This window comes from Wolffia australiana, chromosome 12, assembly GCF_029677425.1.
Source record: "Wolffia australiana isolate 7733 chromosome 12, ASM2967742v1".
NCBI classification, from domain to species: Eukaryota; Viridiplantae; Streptophyta; class Magnoliopsida; order Alismatales; family Araceae; genus Wolffia; species Wolffia australiana.
Window position 1 is genome coordinate 15,557,048 of NC_135846.1, and position 27,716 is coordinate 15,584,763.

The 27,716-nt window shown below is 39.9% G+C and overlaps 4 protein-coding genes across 6 annotated transcripts; 3 read left to right on the forward strand and 1 right to left on the reverse strand.

Moving 5' to 3' along the window:
* Positions 1 to 899: 899 nt before the first annotated feature.
* Positions 900 to 2,391, forward strand: LOC144710343 (uncharacterized). Its single transcript, XM_078584088.1, has one exon. The coding sequence runs from the start codon at positions 1,015 to 1,017 to the stop codon at positions 2,290 to 2,292; it is 1,278 nt and encodes a 425-aa protein (XP_078440214.1). The 5' UTR covers positions 900 to 1,014; the 3' UTR covers positions 2,293 to 2,391.
* Positions 2,392 to 2,538: 147 nt separating this feature from the next.
* Positions 2,539 to 6,723, forward strand: LOC144710342 (PIF / Ping-Pong family of plant transposase). 2 transcript variants are annotated; one of them, XM_078584085.1, is made up of 3 exons: positions 2,539 to 6,218; positions 6,303 to 6,336; positions 6,618 to 6,723. In XM_078584085.1, the coding sequence occupies exon 1, from the start codon at positions 4,744 to 4,746 to the stop codon at positions 6,142 to 6,144; it is 1,401 nt and encodes a 466-aa protein (XP_078440211.1). In that variant the 5' UTR covers positions 2,539 to 4,743; the 3' UTR covers positions 6,145 to 6,218; positions 6,303 to 6,336; positions 6,618 to 6,723. The 2 variants fall into 2 exon arrangements, with proteins under 2 accessions (XP_078440211.1, XP_078440212.1); XM_078584086.1 differs by lacking the exon at positions 6,618 to 6,723 and having other exon boundaries at positions 2,539 to 6,233.
* A 13,057-nt stretch (positions 6,724 to 19,780) lies between these two features.
* Positions 19,781 to 23,765, forward strand: LOC144710345 (putative mediator of RNA polymerase II transcription subunit 19b). 2 transcript variants are annotated; one of them, XM_078584090.1, is made up of 6 exons: positions 19,781 to 20,053; positions 20,775 to 20,824; positions 21,914 to 22,221; positions 22,899 to 23,117; positions 23,531 to 23,593; positions 23,685 to 23,765. In XM_078584090.1, exons 2-6 carry the CDS (start codon positions 20,794 to 20,796, stop codon positions 23,736 to 23,738), a joined length of 675 nt encoding a protein of 224 aa, XP_078440216.1. In that variant the 5' UTR covers positions 19,781 to 20,053; positions 20,775 to 20,793; the 3' UTR covers positions 23,739 to 23,765. The 2 variants fall into 2 exon arrangements, with proteins under 2 accessions (XP_078440216.1, XP_078440215.1); XM_078584089.1 differs by having other exon boundaries at positions 19,784 to 20,132.
* A 63-nt stretch (positions 23,766 to 23,828) lies between these two features.
* Positions 23,829 to 27,527, reverse strand: GLTP1 (glycolipid transfer protein 1). The gene is made up of 7 exons (XM_078584091.1): positions 27,413 to 27,527; positions 26,723 to 26,862; positions 25,546 to 25,601; positions 25,354 to 25,484; positions 24,492 to 24,627; positions 24,057 to 24,188; positions 23,829 to 23,989 (listed from the first exon to the last, which is right to left on the reverse strand). The coding sequence occupies exons 2-7, from the start codon at positions 26,838 to 26,840 to the stop codon at positions 23,954 to 23,956; spliced, it is 609 nt and encodes a 202-aa protein (XP_078440217.1). The 5' UTR covers positions 26,841 to 26,862; positions 27,413 to 27,527; the 3' UTR covers positions 23,829 to 23,953.
* Positions 27,528 to 27,716: the final 189 nt, after the last annotated feature.

Genomic DNA, 27,716 nt, shown 5'->3' on the forward strand with positions numbered 1-27,716 from the left:
TATGTCCGACCTAAGACATGTTTGAATTTCATGATGAAAAACTAACACATATTAGTCCAAAGATAGCCATCCATATGGCGGACTCCATACATTTCATTTGTTGAATTCAAATATTTTTGTGAGTACGATAGTGCACAAAGATGCTTAAAAACACTAGAATTCTCACAAAAATATTTGAATCCATACAACCATTTTTTTATTCCTACAGAATCCCCACAAAAATGTCATGGGTAAGCATTTTTCTTATTACTGTCTTGGGCTCTAAAATCAATTGTAAGCATTCTCGTAATTCGTCAGGGCTTCTTTATCGTCCATAAGAAATGTAGGAAAATGCTCACCCATAGTATTTTAATCCAGATTCTGGTGCCTACAAACACCAAAATCCCCACAAAACACTCGAATTCACAAAATCAAAGAATGTATGGAATGCGAACACAAACAAACGAAACAGACTAACACTGGTCTTTTGGTGTCAAACATCAACTTCCCGTCCCTAGCCCCAGATGCAAAACATACCATCACATTAAAAGCACATTATGTAACTACATGTACCTTGAATATCTTATGGATAACACTGAATTTCACTGAGCTCTAGCCTCTAGGTCAACCCCAGAGTGACTCACCATCCCTACCCCTAGATGCATAACATACTATCACATTAAGAAAAAATCATATAACGATGAAAAATACTACATTTTATCAATAAACACCCCTTGGGTGGCGTCCAGGGCACGAATGGATCGGTCTACGGGCACATTCGCAGGGTTGGCCTTACCCGGCACTGTGATTTTGCCAGAAAAAAAAAAAAGCAAATCATATAAATATGCATGCATTGATATTGCACATACCATCGCTTACAAGAACTTCGACTTCCCCATGGATTAAACCCGGGTACACCTCAGCACGCACGGGCGCCGTCCGATCGTCTTCTTCCTTGGGCTACAAAACTACGACCTCTACAATTTCTCCCGAATCTCATCCTCTGCAACCTCGCGAAAGCTCGACCGGCCGTCCATGGCGGGTACGCCCCGCTTGCTCGAGCTCCACTCCCCCGGCCCGCCGCGCTCCTCCGTCTTCCTCTGCGCCAATCGCCCCTTTCCCAAGGCCAAACCCTCTCTCTCTCCCTCTTCCTCTTCCTCTTCCTCTTCCTCGTCTCTCTCTCTGCGCGCCGATCCCGCTCCCATGGCGGTCCACTCCAAGGACACCCGCTTCGGCAGGCTCCTCGCGAGGTCCCTCAAGGCCGGTAAGCTCGACGAGGCGCTCTACTTCCTCGAGCACCTGCTCAGCCGCGGTGGCCGCGCCGACCCCGCCCTCTGCGCGAAGCTCATCAAGGGGTTCTCCTCCCGGGGGCAGGTCGCCAAGGCGGTCCGCGCCATGGCCCTCCTCGACCGCCACGGCGAGCCCGACGCCGCCGCCTACGCCGCCCTCCTCGCCGGCTTCTGCCAGGCCAACCTCATCGACCAAGCGCTCCAACTGCTCGACGAAATGTCCCAAAGAGCGGTGACCCCCACCGCGGCGACCTACCGAGCCCTGATCGGCGTTCTGTGCGAGCAAGGCATGGCGGGGCTGGCCAAGGAGGCTATGGAGGGTATGCTGCGCAAAGGGCTGAAGCCGGACTCGCAGAGCTACGACTCTCTGATCGCGGCGCTCTGCCGGGAAGGGAAGCTCGCCGCGGCGGTGGAGGTGATGGAGGCGATGGCGGCCAAGGGCTGCCCCCCGGACGTGATCAACTACAACGCGGTGATGGGGGGTCTCTGCAAGAAGGGGATGGCGGAGGAGGCGGTGGAGGTGCTGAGACAGATGAAGGGGAAGAACTCGAGCTCGTACAACGCGGTGGTGGGCGGGCTGTGGAGCCAAGGGAAGAGGGAGAGGGCGGTGGAGATGGTGGCCGAAATGGCCAAGGAAGGAGTGGGCTTCGACGAGGTGACTTATAACTTGCTGGTGTCGTGCCTGTGCAGGGATGGGATGGCGGGGGAGGCGGAGGAGTTGGTGGGGGAGATGGAGAGGCGGGGGGGGTTCAGGGCGAGCGTGATAACGTATAATGCGGTGATTTTGGGGTATTGCAAGGTGGGGAGGGTGGAGGAGGCGATAGAGGCGCTGGCGGGGATGGTGGGGAAGGGGTGCCGGCCGAATGAGGCGACGTATGTGATATTGGTGGAGGGGTTGGCTTGTAAAGGGCGGAGGGCGGAGGCTATGGAGATGGCCGGGGAGCTCGCCGCCCGAAGGGTCATCTCCGGGGAGTCGCTCAAGCGCTTCGCCAGGACCGTGGCCGCCTCTTCTTCTTCTTCCTGATGGGTGGCGTTTGCGGAGCTTGGTGATTGTAGAGTTCGTCTCCCTTCTTCTTCTTCTTCTTGTTCATCTTTTAGTTTGTTCTGCCTTCTTCTTCTTTTTCTTCTTGTGTTTTCTTTTTCCTCTTTTTCTCCTTCTTGTTCTTCTTTTCGGTTGTTCTGCCCTCTTCTTCTTCTTCTTGTGGCTTCTTCTTGTTCTTCTTTTAGTTTGTTCTACCTTATTCTTCTTCTTCTTGTGGTTTCTTCTTCCTCTTTTTCTCCCTCTTAGCTTCTTCTTTTAATATCTTCTAGCTTCTATCTGTCTTCTTATTAGCTTCTTCTGTTAGTTCCTTCTAGCTTCTATATGTCTTCTTTTAGTTCCTTCTAGCTTCTATCTGTCTCCTTCTTAGCTTCTTCTTCTTCTTCTTCTTTTAGTGTCTTCTAGCTTCTCTGTCTTCTTCTTAGCTTCTATATGTCTTCTTTTAGTTCCTTCTAGCTTCTATCTGTCTCCTTCTTAGCTTCTTCTTCTTCTTCTTCTTTTAGTGTCTTCTAGCTTCTCTGTCTCCTTCTTAGCTTCTATATGTCTTCTTTTAGTTCCTTCTAGCTTCTATCTGTCTCCTTCTTAGCTTCTTCTTCTTTTAGTTTCTTCTAGCTTCTATCTGTCTCCTTCTTAGCTTCTTCTTCTTCTTCTTCTTCTTTTAGTGTCTTCTAGCTTCTATCTGTGTTCTTCTTAGCTTATTCTTCTTCTTTTAGTTTCTTCTAGCTTCTATCTGTGTTCTTCTTAGCTTCTTCTTCTTCTTCTTTTAGTTTCTTCTAGCTTCTATCTGTGTTCTTCTTAGCTTCTTCTTCTTCTTCTTTTAGTTTCTTCTAGCTTCTATCTGTCTTCTTCTTAGCTTCTTCTTCTTTTAGTTTCTCCTAGCTTCTTCTTCTTTAAGTTTCTTCTAGCTTCTGTCCATCTTCTTCTTTTAGTTTCTCCTAGCTTCTTTTAGTTTTTTCCGGCTTCTTCTCCTAGCTACTTCTATCTTTATCTTCTTCTTGCTTCTTCTCCTAGTTTCTTATAGATACTGCCTTTTCTTCTTCTCTCCTTCTCTTTCTTCTTCTCTCCTTCTCCTATTTCTTTCTTAGTATCTTCTAGCTTCTTCTTCCTACTTTAGTTTCTCCTAGCTTCGTCCTCTTCAAGTTTTCCATGGCTTCTTTTTCTTCTTCTTCTAGTATCTTATAACTAATTTTTCTTCTTTTCTTGTTCTCCACTTGCTTTATCTTCTAGCTTCTTCTTCTTACTTAAGTTTCATCTAGCTTCTATCCATCTTCTTCTTCTTTTAGCTTCTTCTTCTTCTAGTTTTTTATTGCTACTTATTTTCTTCTCATCTCCACCTTCTCTTCTCTACTTCTTGCTTTATCTTCTATCTTTTTCTTCGTACTTCATTTCCTTCTAGCTTCCATCTTCTTCTTCTTCTAGCTAATTCTTCTATAGTCATCTTCTTCTAGCTTCTTCTTCTTCTTCTTCTAGCATCTTATGGCTTCTTCTTCTTCTAGTTTCTTATAGCTACTAATTCGACCTTTTTCTTGTAGGTTCTTCCTCTAGATTCCCCTAGCTTCTTCTTCATCTTCTTCTTGCCTTTTCTTCTCCTTTCTCTTCCCCAATATCTTCGCCTTCTTTCTTCGTTGTCTTCTCCTTCTTTCCCTTCTTCTCTTCTTCTTCTTCTCGGTTTTCTAGTATCTTCTAGCTGCTTATTCTTGTTCTTTTTCTTCTTTAGGTTTCTTCTTCTATCTACTTCTAGTTTCATATAGCTTCTTCTTCTTCTAGCTCCTTATAGTTTCTTACACCTACCTCTCTTTCCTCTAGTTTCTTCTTAGGTTCATCTTCTAGTATCTTATAACTACTTATTTTTCTTCTTTTCTTCTCCTACTACCTTTATAATCTTCTAGGTTCTTCTTCTTGCTTTACTTTCTTCTTCTTCCTCTTCTTCTTCTTCTTCTAGTTTTGAGTTTCTTCTTGCTACTTCAATCTTCATCTTATGTCTTCAATCTTCATATTGTGTCATGGCGTCTTATTCTTCTAGTATCTTATGTCTTCTTCTTCTTGTAACTTCTTCCTCTAGATTCCCCTAGCTTCTTCATCTTCTTCTTCTAGCCTTTTCTTCTCCTCCTCTTCTTCTTCTTCTTATTCCTCTACTTTCTTCTATCTACTTTTAGTTTCTCATACCCACCTCTCCTTTCCTCTTCTTCTCTCCCTTGTTCTTCTAGCTTCTTCTCCTTAGTAGAAATCCCTCATGCGTGAACCAGAGAAATCAAGCAAGGGGCGAACAAGGGGGTACGTGGCACTCTCAGCAACCCCCCCGTAAATTCCTACCCTAAGCGAAGACAGTCTTTCCCCTCGCCCTCCCGCCGCCCCCTTCTTGAGAACCTCGCCGATCTCCCCCATCTTCCTTTCGATCATCAATATCATCTTTGATCATCATCATCATCTTTGATCATGGATCCGGCGGTGCTGCTGGTGCTGTCGAACCTGCTGCTGCTGCACAACCACCTCCACCCGCTCCTCTCCGACGCGGCGGCGGCGGCCTCGCCGTCCACCCTCGCCGCCGCCGCCGCCGCCGCCGCCAGCGCCGCGGCCGTCGGCGGGCCTTCGCCTCTCCAATCCTCCTCCGCCGCCGCCTCCCCGGCGCCGCTCCTCTTCCTCGCCGTGGCCGCCGCCCTCTCCTACGCCGCCTCCCGCGGCCAGCGCCGGCGCCCCGACCCCCCCCGGCGGCGCCGCCGCCGCCGCTCCCCCTCCGCCGCCTTCCAGTCCCTCTCCTCGGGCCGCATCTGGTCCATGGACCCCGCCGCCCGCGACCGGCAATGGCGCTCCCAGTACGGCCTCTCCTACCCCGTCTTCGCCGCCCTGGTCGAGACCCTCTCGCCGCACCTCGCGGCCATCGCCCTCCCCCTGCCGCCCGCCTTGGTAGTGTCGCTCTCGCTCGCCCGGCTCTCGGGCGCCGCCTCCCCCGCCGCCCTCTCCCGCTCCCACCGCCTCGCCCCGGCCCTCGTCGCCAAGGCCACCAACGCCGTCACCCGCCTCCTCGCCACCCGCCTCTACCCCGACTACGTCCGCGTCCCCACCGGCCACCGCCTCCTCCAGACCGTCCAGAGCTTCCGCGACCTCACCGCCCTCCCCGCCGCCTGCGGCGCCGTCGCCGCCTCCCCAATTCGGCTCCGCCGCGCCCCCGCCGCCTCCCCCGCCGCCTTCCGCACCCGCCGCGGCTTCCCCGCCGTGCTCCTCCAGACCGTCGCCGACGCCCGGAAGATCTTCTGGGACGTCTGCGTCAAGGCGCCCGGCGCCGCCGACGACGCCGCCCACTTCCGCGACAGCCTCCTCTACCGCCGCCTCGCCGGCGGCGACATCCTCGGCGAGGCCGTCGCCGCCGTGCGCGGCGTCCCGGTCCGGCCCTTCGTCGTCGGCGACCACGGCTTCCCCCTGCTGCCCTTCCTCCTCACGCCCTTCGGCGACGCCGCCCCCGCCGCGGCGGCGGAGAGGGCGTTCGATGCCGCCGCCGCCAAGGGCCGGGCGGCGTCGGTGGAGGCGGCGCTGGGGCTGCTCAAAGGGCGGTGGCGCATCCTCCGGGAGCTCGACGTCGGCGCCGATCACGCCGCGCAGACCGTCGTGGCGTGCTGCGTGCTCCACAACATATGCCAGATCGCCGGCGAGCCGGAGGACGAGGAGGCCTACGCCTGGAGGGACCCCAGGGAGAACGCGCCGCCGCCGCCGCCGGCGAGGCCGGTCGAGGCGGAGAGGAGCCTCGTCTACTCCGCCGAGACCCTCCGGCGGGCAATTGCCGACGATCTCTTTGACCGCCAGCAGAGGCTCTCCTCCGGCGCCGCCGCCGCCGCCCGATGACCAGCTTCTCCCTCTCCTCTCCCAGGAAGAACAGAGCTCTAGGATATCCCTGATCACAACCCCACTGCTTCCTGGTATATCATCTCCAGGTTTGCAATTATATGTCTTGTGTCTGTCAAATAATTAACTGAGCTTAAATTTGGAGTCCTGTTTTGCAGATGGTGCAGACGTTTTGGCCATTCCTGCTCCAAGGTGACCATCTTCTCTGTTTCTTTCATTCTTTCTTGGAATCCTTGACTCCTGTCCAGTTCTCTTACTTTAAGAACGTCAAATAAAATGCAGATATTGTCTTTTATAGCAGCCTTAATAGCGATCTGAATTCAGTTAATATGTTTGGGACGTGTCGATTTATTGACACATAAGCTGTCTTCATTAATAGATGTATATAGATCACATGATATCTATACTAATTCAGAATGCTATTATGTTAATATTTATCAAATGACTTGAGCTCTGGGATTCCTGATTTGCAGATTGTGCAGAAATTCTCGCCCACCCAGCTACTCAGTGATCGTCGTCTGTCTTCCTCTGGTGAAAAGATTCATCAAAGATTGCAAATCTTGTCTTCCCCATCGTCGTAGAAATGATCAGCCGGAAAGAATCTTTGTCTTGGACTCATCCTAAGCCGGATCCTTGGCCTGCGATGAAGTCATACTCGTTGGGAATGTGGAAAGCATCGCAATCTTGCACAACTTAGTCCGGGTGCAGTCCAAATTTGACGATTTATACCCTGCACTTCATGCTTTCCTCATCTTATCATGGTTCCATGATCATATGGCCCTTGCACCTCTTGGAAGTTAAAAAGTTATCCCTAATCTGCCAACCTGTGGGAAACAGTATGATCCGACTTAAAAATTCACGACCATCTTAGTTAAAAATATTCTCTGTTCCTGTGCTGGAGAGAGGGATCTGCTGGTCCAATTTTAACTTTTTTATGCTTTTTGAAAGAGGCCCTTTGGCGTGTGAATAATTCACTAAGAGGGGGATTCATAAATCAGAATTGAAAGAAAAAAGTCCACGAGAAGCGGAAGTAATCTTCTCATCTGATCATACTTGCTGGAAGGAAGAAAACTGATTGACCACCTTAGATCCAACATAGAATCTACACGTATTTGTGATAGAAAAATAGGTAGATTGAAAGACTGGAGAGAGAGATAGAGAAAAGACAATCGATGACTTGCAAAATTATATCAAAGCCAACTTCTATCGCACCATTCAATTTTAGAGATAAGCATTTAATTTGGAGTAAAACACTTGTAGACCCACGTATCAATCTTAGGGATCTTCATCACCTGGATTCCTGTATTAAATATCTATATCATATTAGTTGTTTAATATATGTTTTAAATATCTATATCATACTGTTTATAATCATTATATTCATACCTTGTTTAGATCAATGTAATTTCTGAAATTCTTTTAACTCATAAATAATATTTAAACCAGCCCCAAATATTATCTAACAAAACTATCATTAAACCATAATCAATTACCCTAATGGTGTTAAAGTTACAAGTGGCAACTTTTGTAACAAAATTAGTAAAATACAAAAATATTACATTCAATGAATAACTTATATTTAATTATCAAGCTGATAGGCTCAATAAGAAAACAAACTTAAAAGACTAGTCAATTGGTTTGCTGGGTTGACCTTTGACGATGAGTGTTGTGTCAATTCGGCAGATATGAGTGTCAAACACAAATTTATATTTCAACTCTTGATCTTACACTAAAAGTAACCAACAAAACACACACGTGACACCCATTTAACCCAGATCACCCTAATCACTTCAAAGGCCAACTAGGTTCCTAGACCAGGTATTGGAGATAGTCACAAATAAAGTCCCATATCTTATGTTCTCTTCAAACATAAAGTTGTGATAATACAGAAGTCACCTAATATGTTCAAGAAGGCTTTGAATGAGAATTATGAAAACCTTGCATATCTACTGACCAAGTTGAACCCATGAACCTTATATCTATGAGTTCAACCAAGCTAAAAAAGTTATAAAAATAATGTTAAAATACAAAGACCATGTTAACAATATAAATTACCATGTTATGTTAGCACTAGAACACTGTCACTTTGATGACCTCAGAGGATAGGTTATTCTGATGTTTTTCTGATGCTCTCCCTGCTGACATGGATGCTCCTAGAGGTGCTGTGTGTACATATATCATGGTGTATCCCATATAGGACAGATGCTAAAAATGTGCATTCATATTGTTTCCTTTATGAGGTTTAGGATTCTGTATTTTTGGAGATCATGCTATGATCTAGGTATCATGGAAAACCAAGGTCAATTAGCTCTGGTTTTATGGGGATCAAAACTAGTGAGTTTAGAGCGGATGGAGTTCTGGCCTTCTATGATCTAGGTGAATCAACTGCATTTTTAACAATCTCACCTTAACTCTCCTCAAGTTTTGAAGAATCGCCTTTAGTTTGACACGAAGATAAATTTCCATCTAGTCCGCCATAAGTCCATTTCTATGTCATAACTAGGAGTGTTATAACAATGTATATCAATAATTCATCATTTAGCTGTCTTTTATGACCTCGAGGACGCATCAATATCTATCTTTCAAGAGTACCATATACACTGCCACTATTATTATCCTTTAGACGTGTCCCTGTTTCTCAAAAGGTAACAAGTCCCTAACATCTTACCCCTTTACCCAAATGAGATTGCTTCATTTCACGAAATATCTAACCAAAGTCATATCCATCATTTTTGTCAGATGCGAGCCAAGTATGTAAAGGATTTTATTGGCTAGGTTTAGAGATCCAAAATCAATTCAACAAAGCAGAAACGCTTGAAATGTCATCAATTTTGGAACCGTGGAGTTCATTAGACGAGTGATTGTGATTAAATAATTTTATCATCAATTTTTTTTGTGGCACACGGACAGTGTGAGTTTTTTCAAAACTTATACAAAAATATGTTTTGATACATGGCATGCAAAGTGCATTTGTTCATAGTTTATCTTTACACTTATTTATTTATATTTCATTTGTAAACAGGTGTCTAACATTTATAAAATGTATATTTCATGGGTGACTTGAGCTTTCCTTATGATGTGAGATGAGAAGGCTGTGGTTTAATAGTGCATTGGTGACCTTTTTTATTAGAGTTTTTCCCCCATAATCTCTACCATAATTTGGTAGAGTTCCAATCAAACATGAGGAAATTTTGTAGGATACAATATGTTTTAGGATCAGATCATGGCTTTTGAGTAAGGTGATTTAAAGTTTACTTATTTTACTATATATTATTTAATAATTTTATATTTATAAGCATGTATATATATATGAAGTGAAGGGGGATAGAATGGAAGGAATTAGGAAATTTTATTTTATTTTAGTTTTCAAGCTAATGCATAGTCATAAATTTAGAAGGGATACTTCCTAAATCTTCACCCAAAAATATAATAAATACTAAAGAGACAAATTGATGCCTAATATCATAAAATATGAGCCACAAGTCCTTTTTTCTCAAAAAGATGATACATGATGCAGTCAAACACAGAAACACACATTAAAATTCCATTAAAAAATTAATACTTATAATCTGATCCTTGATGGACACTCTAATCAATTTTATACCTTTATTTTGATCTTAAAGTTTTCTCTTCATGTTACATGGTCTATTGCCTAGTTTAGCATTGCACACATATCTTTAGAGTTATCATCGAGATTTTAATGCATATGCTGAGCCTATTATGTGATCCTATTTCGATAATCCCTTTTTAATTTCTGACTGGGTAAATCATTTAGTCTAAACTATATTAATATATTTCTAAAACTGTCCTTATTTTTATAAATATTTCAAAATTTTAGAAAAATATTTCATTTTTATTAATGTGTCTCCAAAGAATTTATAATGCATTTAAATTACCTAGAGCCTGGATTATGTAGAGTGGAATGAAAACTAGCTATAATTTTCTCCAACATAAATCAAGCTATTTTGTAACCTCTACTCCAACCTTAATTCCCATAATCATCACCTCCAATTATATTATAATAGCTTAGAACATTAGTTCGTGAATTTTTATTAGAGGGGCTCTAATTTTTTATATATTATAGATATCTGAAACAGGGACGCGCATTAAGAAAAATATTTGAAAATGTATAAAAGACACAAAATAGTAAATACATATATTTTTACTTTAAAACACTATCCACACAATCTTGTCTGATGAGAAAATATGGCTGAAATATCTCTCATGTGCTTGTGCACCTTAATCATTTTAGTTTTCCCAGATCATGTTAGCAATACAAGACATAAGAATAAGGACAGTAAAAAAATAGTAGAATAGTGAATAAATATATTTTATACAAGAAAGTAAGATTATAATAATCAATCAATATATTTTACTTCAAAACACTATCCACATAATCTTGTTCGATGAGAAAATATGGCTGAAATATTTCTCCTGTGCTTGTACAACTTAAACATTTTAGTTTTCCTAGATAATAATAGACATACAAGAGTCAATAATAAGGATAGTAAGAATAAATTTTAGTAGAATGAGTTAAATAAAATATTTCATGACATGTGTATGAGTGAGAACTATTCAAATAGAGTGAGTGTGACAAATAAAAGAAGCAAAAAAATGATAAGAGGTGTAGCTTAGCACCCTCGTGGCTGGAAACTCAACCTATTGATCATGTTAGCTAAATCCTTCATTAATTAATAACCAATTAATATGATTAGCCAATAAAGATTTCATGAGCCTAGGGGGTCGTACATCGTATTTTTAAAAATTAGTGGATATACTCTAATTTAATGGGATTTTATTAAAATCCCATTAAATCTCTTGTTCTGAAGGATGGGACTTCATGAAATTTTCCATGAAGGGGAACCCTTAATTGATACACATACTAATGAGACTAGATGGAGAGGAAAATGGACATCTGGAAACATATTTTGATGGAAAGAAGAGGAGATCCAATGCTCTGAACGGATTGAAGAGGATCAATTACAAAATCAATAATTCCACCTTTGGTCCATGTAAAGATGATTTTTTTTATTCTATTTATGTTTTCAATTTTTATATCTACCTTCATTTTGATATTCTGATGCATAATCAATTTCAGAAAAAGTCAATCAAGACCATGATTACCCACACATATAGTCATTTTCTTCTCAACTCCCTTAGTTTAGATCATTCCATCCCATCCACCTGAATCCATTGTGGATCACTACTTACGGCCACATAAAAGGAGGCAACAATAGCCTATGTTAGAAAAAATTCATGTTTTTCCCTCCCCGGCATCTATTTTTTTCCAAAATCCTCAAGTTGAAGTACCCATAAAACATTTATTGGTGCCTACTATGATCATATTCAAAAGCAAACCAATGGATCCATTTCCATAGTATGATATGATTCAAAAGAAAGCCAATGGGTTCATTCAAATAGGAAATAATAAATGATCATAATTGACATGCTCTAATAAAATAAATGATCATAGTCAAATGTAATTGACAGCGTATGAAAGTATATAGCATTGAAGTCAATCACGCATTACACATCCCGATGGACATTGAATAATAAAATGATATTTGTTATTCTGTATGTATGATGCTTATAATGAAGACCAAGATATGTGTAACTATAATATCATTATAGGTTGATTAATTATTTTTCAAAATCCATATCCTAAAGATTATTATTAGTAGGATATTCAAGAAGGGCATCAAAATATCTATATACAATAACACTATATTATCTCTCTCAAAGAAATATGGTTGATCTTGAAATATTTAATGCAAGGATATTGATAACACACTAATTATTAGGTTAATTTTATAATTTACATTTTTACTCTTATATATGCATGTTATCAGTCTTAAAATGATCGACTCTATTTTTAGAATGATATTCTGATTTTTCAGATTTTGGTACTTCATGACATCACATTAAAAGGAAAATAAATTTAAAAGTCAGACTTTACAGGTGACATAAATTTCCTGAGATAAAAATCATTTATATGTACGAACATTTTTTAGAATATTTTGATATTGCATTCAAAGATACTTTATGTTCTAAATCAGAATAAATATATTTTTAATATATTTCTGAATAAAAAAAATTGAATGATTTAATGGGGTATATAACTTTTTTTGGGTTTCCAAAAATTATGTGCTACAATGAAAATCCAGGACGTAGATTAACAAGGAGAGAGAAAATCCATTCAGTGGCTCTCAAGCTATCACAAAATACTTTAATCCTAGAATAACGTAGAGGCCTACGGTGAGTCTGTGTGTGCAAATGACATCATTCTTCTTCTCAACATATATACATCTACATTAATTCATCAATCATATTAAATCCATAACACCCTCATCATCATTCCACATGACTATTAATTAAAATTCAATAAATATGTATATTCACTTATTGTTTTATATATTTATCAATACCATCCACCTCAAATCACCATATTCAAAATTTATTAAAATGTCTCTTCTAATTCCCTAATTATCATGAAGAACACATTAAAACTCCAATATCCACTCATGGTGGAGATAACCCTTCTTGTCTCTAAATAGTCAAACTATTTTATGAGTAAAGGTCTTATAAAATTGTAATGGTTTACTCAAGTATAAATGGCAATTAAACAACCAAAAAATGGGTTCATAAGATACCAAGGGGAGATAGTGGCTGCTCTTTAAATGAAGAGTTCGCTTAATTGATCCATATGAATCTACACATGGCCTTATAACTAATTAACCAAGCTAGTTCATGTCACAATTATACAAGTGGTCCATAATATAATGAATTCTTGAGGATGGATGATTGTGTTTTGATTAAAACATTCAGGAACCTAATCATGTGATTCCAAATATTATTTTCTTGAATACAACAAAAAGTCCACAAAGGTAATTGCATGATTTGTTCACCCTCAATATAAGGGTACAGAACTCGAGGAAGATGATCTGAAGTCTTGTATGATTTCCCAAATACATCATTACTAAATATGTGGAAAAAGTAGCAATACCATAAGTCAATCTAGGAGGTATTGATAAGCTCAATTTTACTGTGATTTTTACTGGTTATTTAGCAAGATAATCGTGTGAGGTTGAGAGCTTATATAACAAAATTTATAACCTCACGTCTTAGGGAGAGTGAGGGTCGATCCTCAGGGAGCAGAGAAACAGCATAAAATGTATTCGGTTCACTTTGAATTATCAGATCAGAATGTTGAATTTCAGCAATGGAAAGAAATATCTACAGTCCAATTCGATAATTCTTCCAGTAGCTTGTACCACTCAGGATTACTCCGCAAGATTAGAATCTGAGTTTAACCACAAGCAGAATCCTATAGTTTCAATTAAATAATGAAATGGGCTGCAACTACGGTCTAGTCAATTCATCAAACACCTAACAGGTGTTTGATTATGCACGACCAGAACCTGCAGCTCGCAGGGGGAAGCTGCACGAGCTCACAACTGCTTGCGGTGCAAGCAGCTGCGTGCACACAGAGTGGGCTCGTGGCTGCGCGACACAAGCTCGCGGCCACGGCCTCAAAAGCGCCCACCCGCCTGCAACACGCTCGAACAAGTGTGTTGCACGTCCGCGCGGGTGTGCGGCAACACTTGCGGCGCAAGCGCACAAGCCCGTGCGACCAGCGGTTGCAGCTGCTGTGCGCGAGCGCACAGCGGTGCCTGTGGCGTGCGCGCACAGGTGCCTGCCCCTTGCGCTGCACAGGAGCTCAAGCAAACTTTCGTTTATGCAGATAGGTTTCTGATAGGTGGAGTAGATTGATAGGAGCTTGAACAAAGGAATAAACAAACACAAACAAACACAAAAACTATGAACTGATATTCAAACTAACACAAAGCAACAACACAGATTGGGAAATGCTGAAGAACCTTTGATGATTCTCCAGCCCCAACTGAGATTGTCTGAAATGGGAAGAGTACACCACTGAACTGAAGAACTCACTCCAACCAAGGTCACTTCCTTGCGGCGAGGTGGAGGTCTTCGATCTTCAGATAATCTTCAGCTTGTTTCTCCTCCCAACTCCAATGCTCAGCAGCTCTTGGAGGGTGCAGAAATCCTCTTCTCCAAGCCCTTGTTTCCTTAGAGAAAATTCTGAACACCTAAACTCCTCTCTCAAGAGAGTATTTATAGGTTTTCTCTTAAGTCATGCCCAGGGGCATTTTCGTAATTTTGCCACTGAATTTTTGCCCACTTCTCTTGATCCTCCTCTCTTCCTTGATCTTCTTAACCTGTTTCTGAATGTTCACTAGCCATAAAATGTTAAATATATTCCACTTGATTCAAAGAATCAAGTGGGGTTAGTGATTTCATAAAACAATACATATGCATGAACTTAGCATGAATTCACAAGATAATTGTAATGAATTTAAACTTAAGAACTTGATTATTTGATGACATATTTTAGAGTCATCAGGTATCACTCTTAACAAGGTACTCTTGACAAGGTATCACTCTGGATTGTGCAATGCAGCTTGGCACCTCAGATTAAGTAAATCGACAATTGATTGAACTAAATTGATTAACGTGTATGTTTCCTATTGTTTAGTGAAGCCAATAAAGAGTTGTTGGGCTTATGGAGTCATTAATTAGACTGATAAATGGGCTTACAAGGTCACACACATAAGGCTTATTGGATGGCATAATTATACTTAAGCTATGGTGGTTTTTATGAAAATTTCCAACTAATAAAATTAGGAAACCCCAAATGAAGTATGTATTTTCTTGGGTACCCTCCCTATCTCCATGGGTTCCATCCCCACCTAGGGAGACAAAAACAGATAGAATATCCATCCCCGAGTGATGGTGTTTCTTGTCGACTTGAAGATGAACAGGTTCAACATGCTAAGGACATAATATATATGTTTTGAGACCAGACCATAAGGGAGTTCATGATGACTCATTCAAAGAACCAAAATGAAATAAATTTCAACTCTATGCAAGATGTTTCAATTATCATTTTTTACTTAGTTTTAAAGGTATGATTGTGATTCAATTTTGTTGCATACATTATCATCATTGATCATGCACTAATCCAAATTAAATAAGTAATCATGTCGATGGAACCATCAACGAGTCATGAATCCAACTAAAGTAGGGTAATGGGTATGTGGCTCGATCAGGTTCATAGGTTGATGGATCCATCTGCTTGCCTTGAATCTGATCGGGAAACGGATCCATAAGTCTGTTTTGATCATTTCCAAGATCAGGTTGTTCAATCATCAGCCTACTCTAGTAAGCTTTTGATTTAGGTTGACAAGTCTATTGTATTTTCATGACTTTGATCAGTATTGATCCACACAATGGTAACTCTATACTTATATCAATCAACTGAGTGCTAATATTAATTTTCGGTGAAACAAAATCATTACAGAATAATTCGTGACTTGATCATTTATAAAATTATTCGAAAATTTCCAAGTAATAGCACATAACTTAATAATTCAAAATTTTGGAGTATGGCCCTCTACATCAATATCTTGCTACGTCAATGAATATATTGAATAACGCAACATTTTTATGGAACAAAGAAGTCGTGAAACAATGATGATTAAATTTTTTGTGAACTTTTAAACATTTTCATGAGAAAACTATTACTTAAGTATTTCGATGTTTTGAATAGTATCTTGTTCGTCGATATATTTCTAATTAATAAATTCAATTAGTTCACTTCATGTTATATTATGTATCATATTTTATGCAGCGTGATTCTCGTGTCTTTCTTAAAATAATGTTATTTCAAGAATATCAGATTTGGAATTTTTGACATTTAGTTTTACTTGTATTTTATAAAAAAATTTATGCAGCGTGATTCTCGTGTCTTTCTTAAAATAATGTTATTTCAAGAATATCAGATTTGGAATTTTTGACATTTAGTTTTACTTGTATTTTATAAAAAAATAATTGGAGGAATTACACATTTTTTGGAGTACAACTTCCTATTTTTAATATTTTGGGAACTTTTATAGAAAAATAGATTTTTTGGCATAGATTAAATATTGTTTGCCCATAATATTTTTCCCAAATAAAAGGAAAAAACTCTTCAGAGGAGACTAGAGGTCAACTGCAAAAACCCATTATGCGGCCATTTCAGCTTGGACCATGACTGGTGTTCCCACTGATCAGCGACCAAAGTGAAGTGTCGCCAAAGGCCCAATACCATATAGGAACTTTAGGACCCATCCATTGCCGTCCACACGGTCGCCAAATTGTAGGATCATGGGCCAACAAGAAGAATGGGAAATTGATAACATAAAGTTAATACTAATAAATGTTTTCATTTATGCTTAATTTTGTCATTTATTTTACATTAAACATGTATAGTCCTCACTTATAAATAAATTATTAAAATCATGAATTATTTACCAAGTCCTATTTCTCCATATTTAGTTATGGGACTGGCCCCATTTGATTCATTTGAGTCAAGCATAATTATTTTATATTTTATTGAGGTTTTTATAGATGAAATTTTGAGAAGAGGGAGGTCCCAATCCATGACCAAACCAGGGAGACCCAATACTCAAGTTTAAGAAAATGAATAACTTAGCCCTTTTTATAGACCATGTCAGCAGGAAGCAATTTTTGTGGAACTAGCACCATTATTCAACTTTGGGTGATATTTTCCTATTGAAGGATGGGTGAGAATGTGAGTCGAGGATACATTCAGGATATCACAGTCCTCCAAATATTTAGATTACAATATAAGTGCTTAGTGCATCAGGGCTCTTATATTTAAACTTCTGTTTTCCCTCTTTTTATCCCTCCTTGAATTATGTCCCCGCTCTTTCTTGACAACAGGAAAGAATTAGTATTCTTGGTTCCATTGTCTCCTGATTGTATCATATTTAAGGGGGATAATCCATACTCTGATCTGGAGAAAAATAAGAAAGAACACAATCTTAGGCCCTAATCTATGCGACAAAAAGCTTAGTGAGTTCAATTTAAACTTTTTTGCCTGTTTCTCTTGTCATCATAGGGAATTTATCATTTCACAAGATACCCAAGATCCAGATATTTCCAACACGACCAACCACATCCAAAAAATTCACATGTTACAAAAGCTTTGGCATTTTATTACACTACATGCTGCTGCCTAATTCCGTGGCCCACATTGTTTTGTCAATCCAAACCACACACCATTTTTGCCACCAGTCCCACCAGGGTGCCAGAAAGGGCATAAGTTAACAGTAATAAATTTCAGAATATTGTCCTAAATATTCCAAAAAATTTAAATTCATATAAAATTTTTAACCTTTATTAATAATAAATAAATCTTACTTTCATTTATTGAATTTACTTTTACATATTTTCTTCCATTTTACTGAATAAACCACATGTTTTTGCCATCAAATATATATTTTTCCATTAAATCGCCTTAAAATTTTTTACTATTTTTTGCCAAAATAACATTGATCTAATACTTTCTCTCTGTGGATCAACCCTTAATCACTTTGTAAAACCTTAAAGGGAGTGAGTAAAGTGGTGCTAATTATAGTTGTGGCACATCATTGATATATCTAATTAGTTTCGTATCCAAACCGTATTCCGTTAAATGTGTCCATGAAGGCTGTGATTAACGATGGAATAATATGAAGATAATACTATGATACATCATTAGCATAAATATCACTATATGAAAATAGATACATTAAAAGGTGTTAATGAAACATCAATATTTATTTTGGTTTATGAAATTTTCTTCATTTCTTTAAAATATACATATGATCATATTCTTTGGGAACATGATCATAAGTATTACAAATATCAACATGAAATAAAATATACCCAATTTCTTGTTTTCTTAACACGAGGTACTAAAAGCGTATAATATCCATAAATAGGACTTCTGTTTTAAATTTGAATTTGTAAATTTTAATTTTATTAAATTATTATTTTCCAAATAATTATTCACATTACCCAACTAGTTTAGCTTTTGAAGATATCCATGAATGTCATCATGTTAAGTAACGAGAAATCAAGAAACCAAGCTCAGGTTAAGTATTGTGGTTTTTATTTATGTACAAGATTTTAATATTCTATTCGTCCAAATAAAAATGTGTGGAACTGACATACGTCAATCAGAGGCTGATAAAATTAAAAAGGATACTGAAAAATCATATCGAAACAGAACGGAACACTATACAAGTTATTCTGGAAATTCAGTTTAGAATATGACGACAAAAATTTATGATACTTAGATAAGATCTGGTCGATGGCCCATAAATTGATTTTATTTTATACATTAATATATCAATTTAAAATGATTATCCTTCAGAAGTAACCCCGTTTTCCACATTTCAAAAGGTGTCTTACCTTGTCGCCATGTGAAAAAACACACCAGCTCTTACCTGTTGATGGTGATACAATTTTATTAGTAACAAAATGAGAAAATATAGGACCAGGGTGCGGTAAATGAATGAAAAAATGATTTTTTCCTCATAGCTTGGCTGGCAACTCAAATGAATAACCTGAATGTGTATTAAAAAAATAGCTTTAAGGATGATTAGTTAAATCATATATATTCACTCTATTTTTCAAGTCCCAAGTGAATCATATTTCTTTATCATAAATAGAACATATATTATATTTATTCTCACGTAGGAAATAAACCACCAAGAGTGATTAGCAAGAATAAATGATTAGCTAAAACTTTACTTGTTTATACTATGCTTCAAGTCTCGAGTCACATTTCTTTGTATTATACAAAAAAATATATACTCATCTCCATGTAGGCAAAATACCAGATATAATTAATAACTATAAGAATCACATTTATTTACCATAAACAAAACAAAATAAATCCCAGATGCAATGATTAGCTAAAATTCATATTTTTTTTCTCTATGTTTCAAGTCCCAACTCAAATGTCTTTATCCTGAACAAGAACACACATTTTTTCAAGTCCCATGTAGAGTGATTAGCAAAAATTTTATTTGTTTACACTACGTTTCAAGTCCCATGAGAATCATTTCTTCAACATGAACAAAACAAAAAAACATATTTACTGCCATGTAGGCAAAAAGACATATATAATGATTAGCTAAATTCATATTTGTTTACACTATGTTTCAAGTCCCAACTCAAATATCTTTATCCTGATAAAAACCACATATATTTTTTCAAGTCCCAGGTAGAGTGATTAGGAAAAATTATATTTGTTTACAGTATGTTTCAAGTCCCATGAGAATCACATTTCTTCAACATGAAAAAACAAAAAACATATTTATTGCCATGCAGGCAAAAAGGCATATAGAATGATTTGCTAAATTCTATTTGCTAACACTATATTTCAAGTCCCAACTTACTCTTACAAAATCATATTTTTTTACACGATTTTTCAAGTCCCACGAGAATCACATTTCTTCAACACGAACAAAACAAAAAACATATTTATTGCCATGCAGGCAAAAATGCATTATTGAATGATTAGCTAAATTCATATTTGTTTACACTATGTTTCAAGTCCCAACTCACTCTTACAAAATCATATTTGTTTACACTATGTTTCAAGTCCCACGAGAATCACATTTCTTCGACATGAACAAAACAAAAAACATATTTATTATTATCATGTAGGCAAAAACGCATAGAAGAGTGAGGGCAGGTTATCGGTAAGATGACCCGGGCCCGGACCCGGACCCGGATCCGAACCCGACCCGTTGGCCCTTCTCCTCACAACACTCCAGGTGATGAAGAGGGAGAGAAGAGAAACAGCGTAGCTGTTCCGAAATCGGCGCAACGCGAGCAGACCAGCGAACCCAGAAAAATCCCTCGCCAAACTTAAAACTTACCATCGACCCAAGATTTCTCTCCTTCTCCCCTTCCCATTTCCCTCTCAATCTCCCCCATCGCCCGCGTGGCGGCTCGTCACCGCGGGTTCTGCGTCGCTGGGAAGAACCCCGAGGTCGTCCGCCTTGAACCTTCTTCACTTCTGATTTGATTCCTTGGAGGGCTGTCTTCGTCTTCCCCGATTCGTCTTCTAGGTATTTTTCCCGCGATCATGGCGTTTTTCGTATTTGGAGTCACTCGGTGCCCTCAATGCCGGATTCCTTGGGCTGTATTCTCGCCGGAAAGTAATTTCGTAGCCGTTTAGTTTTTTGTGCTCGGAGATGGTCGGTTGCCTGTTGAAGTAAGCGTTTTGGGATCGGCGGTGTTGGAGAATTCATCCTTGTTTTTTATGATTCTCTGGTTTTAATGATTTGTTTGTCGGACAAACTGGTCTCTATGTGTTGCGAACTTCCGGGATAAGTGTTAAAGCTTGGTCGCGCAAGCTCTTGTCATCTTCAAAATGTTCATATTCAAAAACGAATATGAATTAATCGGCTGCAATTAGGGCTATTTTTTTTTAAGGAGAGGGTCTAGATTAGCTCAGTTATTCGTCGCGGTCTTGTCAGTCATCTGCTGCTTATTCATGTGGTGATCATATGCAAGAAAATGCTGAAACGTTACATTGAAGCATGCTCGTTAGTACCCTGGTTTTGCTTTCATTACATTTTCAATTCTTCATGGGGAATCTACGCCAGAATTGTTGTCGGATAGGGTCTAGAGCTGTATGTTTTGAGAAATTCAATCTGTTTGATGAAAATTTGCCAATTATGCCTCTGTAATTGTCTCATTCTCTGCAGAGTAAAATGCTTTGATGGAATGGAATCGGATACAAAGAAATTTGGGAGAGGTACGAGGAGCTTTGGTTTTCTTTTCATTGTAGTTCTTTGTCTACATAACGGGAAGAGCAATACAGGTTGCAAAGATCCCCAAGTATTGTTAGAGTATTTCTGTCTTTTCAGCCCACCAGGGGCATTTTTTTCTTTCGTCATTATAGTTGTTTCCCAGTAAATAGTTGTTTCCAAGAATCGGGCGCAGTTGTTCCAACTTCTTCCCTGCTCTCCTTTGGAGGGTTACTGATATTTAAAGAGAAACAACCCTCACTAGAAAATAAATAGCCCTAGTTGTGATAAGTATCAATGAATCACACTATCCACTCCTAATTGTGATGAGTTTTTAATGGTCAAGGGTTTAGTCTCTGGCTTCCAGTTTATTTGGGGGTGAATGTCTGATATTTTCACAACTATTTAAACTAAAAACTGATTTTCATATGAAGGATCAAGCCTATGAAATTGGCTAATTGGCTGGGATTATAGCTCTTTCTTTTCATAACGAGAAGATCAATAGAATAAAGTTGATTAGATTCCCAACCACTGTTACAGTAATTCTGCCATTGCAGCACACTACGGGCATTATTGTCTTTTTGTCATCGGGGTGGTTTCCTTTTTAGAAACTATAGCCCCCTGCCTAGAGGATCTGCCTCCAAAAATCAGCCACTTGCGGTGCAAGTTATTATCTGCTCTCCTTAGGGGGCTACAAGTATTGAAAGGGAAACAATACTACCAAGAAAAAGACCCAAAATTTCCCCAGACGAGCTGAAATGACACAAAATATATTTACAGTTGTCGGCAATCTAATTGGAAGTTAAATAAATATCACCTCAGACTTAGGAATACGGAGCATAGAAGAAGTTTGCAACACAAGTGGCCGTTTCGGAAACTGAGATTCTGATGACTGGCTTTGGATATTTAATGGGAAACAACCTCGATGTTAAAATGCAGAAATGTCCCTTGTGGGAAGAAATAACAGAAATACCCTAGTTTTGGTTTGTAGTCAGATCACAAGTTAAATAGATCATCACAAAGATATAAATTTGTACGTTTTATCTAATCACCAATCGGATAACAAATTCCACTCTAAATTATGATCAACTTTTCAGGGACCAGGGAGCTGAATGGTGCTGTTGATCTCATAAGCCACTACAAACTAGAGGCCCAGCATGAATTCTTCTGCCGGAAGCCACTGCCAGTGCCTATATCAGAGACTCATTATCTCCATAATGCCCCTGGCGACACTGAGATCAGGCATGGGGTTGGTATGGAGCTAGAACAACTGTTCGTTGTCGATTCGATCTCCCCTTCTTTTGCCTCTTTGAGAGAGACAGGCGCCGGCATTCGGCCCTTCGATCTCGATTCACTGAGACTCGCATTCCCATTTCGAGAAGCATCGCCCGTGGAACTCCCTGCTGTAAGTAATTTTCACTCTTTTAGTTGTTTCTGCTATGGGATTTTGCAATGACACTAATATTTATCGATGAAAAAGAAAAAATTGGGAGCACCAGCTGCTGTCTCAACTTAACTTCTGACAATGATATGTTCGTCATACTCATCATTAGTCTTTCAGATAATGAGGACGATTTCATTGTCGTCATGTTGGCACCAAAGGGCACGGTAATGAGGATGACTCTTCATCATCCCCTGTAGAGGATTAACTAATCATTGTCGAGGAACTCTGAGCAAGGCACTGCAGTCCTTGTGGACCAAGTGGGGATGACTCTTCATCATCCTTCATAGAGGATTAACTAATCATTATCGTGGAGGATTATTTTGTCATTGTCGTAGAGGATTAAATTTTCATCGTCGTAGAGGATTAGCTACCACTCATCCTCAGAGAGCCGTATATTCTTCATGCTGATCAACTTACCTCGATATATGCTACCCTACGATCATGTCCATATCTCTCTCTATTTCACACGCTTCGGCTTGTTAGAAATTCTATCTATTTTGGAATTAACTCTGGGTTGGATAAATATTATCTGTTAACAAAGAAAGAGTAAATGGTAATGGATTTCTTTGAAGCAAATCGAGAGTTACACATATTAAAATTTGATTAAACATTATAATGGGTTTTTTTGGCTGCTGCAGGAGGATAGAGGATTACCGACTGTTAGCGGGAAAGTGAAGGAGGAGAGCAAGGACAAAAGTAGAAAGCACAAGAAGCACCGAGACAAGGAAAGTAAGAGCAAGGAGCACAAGAAGCACAAGCATCGCCACAAAGACCGGAGCAAGGAGAAAGACAGAGACAAAGACAAAGACCGAAAGAGGGATAAAGACAAGGATAAGGACAGAGACAAGAAAGACAAGGTATTTCATCTCTATCTCTCTATCTACATATATTAATAAATGGATGGATAGATAGATGCGTAGATGTATGAGTGAGGGATGGACAGAATGATTTGCTGATGAGGGATATATACGTAGGTGCATGGATGGATGGATCATGGGTAAAAAAATCGATGTGTGTATGAAGGGATAGGTGGATAGATGCATGTATAGATAGCTGTATGGATGGATAGATGCGTGGATTGATCGTCAGATGGATGAGGAGTGAATGGATGGAGGGTTAGATTGGTAACTTTTACTTATATGTGAATGGATTAATTGATGCATGAATGGGTCGATGGGCCAATGAGAGAAGATGATGGATGAATTGATGGGTAGATAGATTAATAGGAGTGAGCTCTCTCCTTGTTCTGACTCGGTTACTCTTAATTCAGAAGAGGAAGCATGAAGGAGGCGAGGACGCGGCGACAGAAGCCCGAGAACCCAAAAGGAACAAGGTTTGTTCATATTTTTCTCCCAGATGATGTCTGAATCTTCAATTCTTTATGATAATTGAGTTAGTCAAATTGATTTTTTTAATTCTGTCAGACACTCCTGCTGGAGGCGCAGCCGGCCTTATTTGGCAGGCAAAACCCGTCATAGAGGGTGGAAGCCCCCAACCCCAACCACTTGATCGACGTGGCCTCACGTGGGTCGTCCGATTCGGCTTTATTCTTTTTCTAACGTAGACGATTGAGCCCGATCGCTGTAAATTATTTCTTCAAAGAGGCTTCATCGATTCGTTGAGGCAAAAAAACAAGTTTTGACATTTATTTGTAAATAAGATGACGTGGCAATTTGGAATGAAGGAGGCGATCTCACGACGCTTTCATGTCGTCGAGGTCAACGCTGGCCTGTAGAGAGAGAAAGTAAATGTCAACTCAATCCAAAAGTCAACGGAGGGAGAGAAGTGGGACCCACCAGGAATTTGTGGTTTTCTATGAGGAGAGGGTGGAAGGTGGTGCAGAAGGCGGCGATATCCTCGTTGACGTCGCCGTTTCCGGTAATCACCTCCATGAACTTCTTCCTATCAGGTGCCAGCTTCATGGCCACCTGCCCACACCCAATAAAACACAGTCAATTCCTCTCTTCTTTCTCTCTCTAGTTTTGTCTTCCTCCACTTCCCTCTTTTCTAATATCTGCCTCTTTCTCACTCATCATAGTTCAGTTTTGGAATTGGGTTTTCCTCCAAACTTTCTCTCCCTTTCCTCCTTTTCATCTCCCACTCTCTCTCTTTCATGGGTCTCTCTTATTTCTCTCTCTCTCTCTCTCCCTCTCTCTCTCTCTCTCTCTCTCTCTCTCTCTTTTGTTTCAGTTAACAGAGAGGTGGGTTTTGTGCAAAGTGTGAAGTCTGACCGTGAAGCTGGAGCTGGCGAGCCAGCCATGGAATTTTTTGAGGGTCTTGGAGTAGGACTCGGTGCAGGCTTGCGCCATGCTCCAAACTTTGTGCTCAAGAAGGTTGCGGAACAGCTCCACCAGAAAGTCCATCGCCCTGCATGATCATCCACATGGATGTATGGATGGAAAGGATCCATCATAAATTCATGATGAGGTGAGAGAGATGTGAAAGTAGCAAGAGAGAGAGAGTAGAACGGGTAGAGAGATACATGGATGGACAGAGCAGCCGCATGGAAGGATGGATCAATGTATGTGCAGCAAAAGAGAGAAATGGAAGGATGGGTAGAGAGAATGACAGTAGAGAGTGGGCAGATATGGAAGGATGGGTAGATATTGAAGAGTGGGCAGCTGGGGAAAGAAGAGAGAGAGGGAGAGAATGACAGTAACAAAGACAGGAATTAGCTACAAGAAAGTCAGAGAGAGAGAGATGGAAGAACGTAAGAGAAGGAGAGAGAGAGAGATGGAAAGTTGGATGATATTTGGTTAGAAGAGAAACTGAGTCAGTGCTTGAGTGGATGGAGAAATAAAGAGGGATGAATGAAAAGAATGGTGAGGAAAGGTAATGCTGGATATAGAATACTAAGCAACGAGAGACAGGCAGGAAGGGAGAGAGAGATGATTGAAAGACATGTCCGGAGAGAGAGAATGAATGGTGAATAGAAAGACAGATGGAGAGAGAGAGATAGAGACGGAGTGATCGATGGCAAGACAGACAAGGAGAGAGAAAGATTCAAGGAAGGATAGACTCATGGATAGAGAGAGACAAAGAGAGAGAAAGGAGAGAGAGAGAGAGAGATAGCAAATGGAGAGCTATATGAACCTGGTCAGCCAGAGCAGGCCGTTAGCGCAGCTCGAAGAACCTCTGGCTGTCTTCGCAGCTACTTCTTCATTGACCATGCTGTAAAGAAGCTCATACTTTCCAGGATTTGTCAAGTACTTCTTCTCCAATCTCTACAAACAGAAACCATTTAATTTTTTGGGAGATGAATATAGAAAATGAGAGATAACGTACCGTGATGTTCCCACCGATATCAGATTTTACCAGAGCCATTGCAGCCCCAAACTTATCTGCAAGTTAAATCATGAAAATATGAATACCCTTTTGTCTTTAATAACTTCTTCCGATTTCTACAAAGACTACAATAAAAGATGACCCTGATCAAACAATTGATCAAATCAATCGAACGATCAGATTGATGATCGTCGAACGTGATGATCGATCTTAATCATCCAAAGAAAGCCTGATCGATTATCGATCGGACCTCATGGATCTATCAGAATTTCGATCGATCAGGACATCAATCGATCATGGTCGATCGGGTGCTGGGTCGTTCTCGATCAATTGAACTTGATCGGCCATTATTAACGATTGGATCGATCGTCATGATCAAAATATCCAATTTGAACCAAGACTCAGATCTCGATCGATCGATTCTCATAAAAGAGACAAAATTTAGGTTCAATTAACGATCGAGAATTAAATAGAAATCTACTCTCTCTCAATCAGGATCGTTCATGATTAATATAAATGTTTTTGCGTTTCTGCCCAGAATCTTCATTCTGCACCGTACTTCAGAAACTGTTAATGGAGGATTCATTGAGCTTTGGACCAATAAGCTCAATTCATTAAACGGGATGATCGGTTGTAGAACGGCGTCCCTCTTGAGCAGACCAGCCGACTCGGTCTGATCTTATTTTCTGAAAAAGACTCAATCTGTTCTTGATCTGGCCAATCCGATCAGATCTATTCAATCATGACTGGGTTCGTTTGATTCATCTAATGTTTTTTCTTACTCCCTCTCTCTCTGCCTATCTCTATGCTCCCAATCCAATTTTTTTCTTCCTCTTGCCAACAACATCGTTAAAGAGAAATCATGTCATCAAATAATGACCTGATCTTTCTTCAGGGGACAAACAATAAAGATAAAAATTGACATTGAAAATAACAATATAATTCCTTATTACGGTGAAATTAAACTAGGAAAATACATGAGTATGACAGTGATCTGGGAAAATGGGAAAACCAACTTCCATAAATCACCCAGATCCAGAAAATCAAGGATCTGTTATTTTCTACTGTGCAACAAAAGGCACAAATCAGATCGAAATTGCAGCGCAATATAAATTGGAAAGTTTTTAAAATCCGGGATTATTACGATGATCTGATCTGTTAAAGAAAGAAGGATTACCCAGGACAGGGAGAATAAGCTTGCAGACTTCCAAGAAAGGCTTGGTAAGCATCTCCCCATTTTCAGTTTTAACATGTTTCATTCCCTCCAAAGAAGGCGTGAAAATAGTACCGTCCATCTCAAGCTCTGGATCTCTTGACCTGTAACGAAAGCTTATTTTTTAACGTAATTTTACTGATATTCCAAGCATAAAACTACGATGAATTTCGTGAAGAAGATCAAGTGAGCAAAAATAAAGCAGAAGAGATCAAACAATATTGACGGGGGAAGTAGTGGTCTTATAGATTGATCGATGAAAAGAGAAGCAGCAGATCTCCTAACTTCTTAAACACAATTGCCAAAAGATTATCAATCAGGTCTCACAAAAGGGTTCCAACGTAAGGGTTTTTATTAATCACGACATCGGTGGATTAAAAAGAAAAAAGAAGGAAAATTTCAGCAAATCAACGAACTTAAAAGACATGAAGAACGCGAACTGCCAGATTTGTAAACGTCCTAGATCGGCATCAGGCAGGAGAGTATGGGTATACAAAAAAGCACAAACTTGAGTAAGAAATAAAGAGAAAAATGAATGGGCGAAGTCATTGAGGAAAATGAATTGTTTCCACCACCGGTACTTCTCGATTCTGACGATCCGATCAGATCCGCGCGCGAAAATTTAACGGAAAATTAACAACAGAAGGTACAAGCACCTGGATCTGTAAAATGGAAGGAGTCCACGGCGATCTCCCAACTGTCTTCGATCGATTCAAGGAATGCTGCCGCAGAGGAGCGAATCAGATACGAATTGTCCTCTTGGACTATTTTTTATCTTTAAATATCGGTCGCTGATTACAATACTGGGCCTCTCTAAATTCCTCAAAAGATCAATACCCATTACCGTAAAGGCCCACAAGCTCTCCACAGTTCCCACCCGAGAACTCGAGTTCTAACAGCTACTCTTCTAGACGTCTCAAACCGTACGTATGTTCTTGATTGCGCGACCTTTCCAACG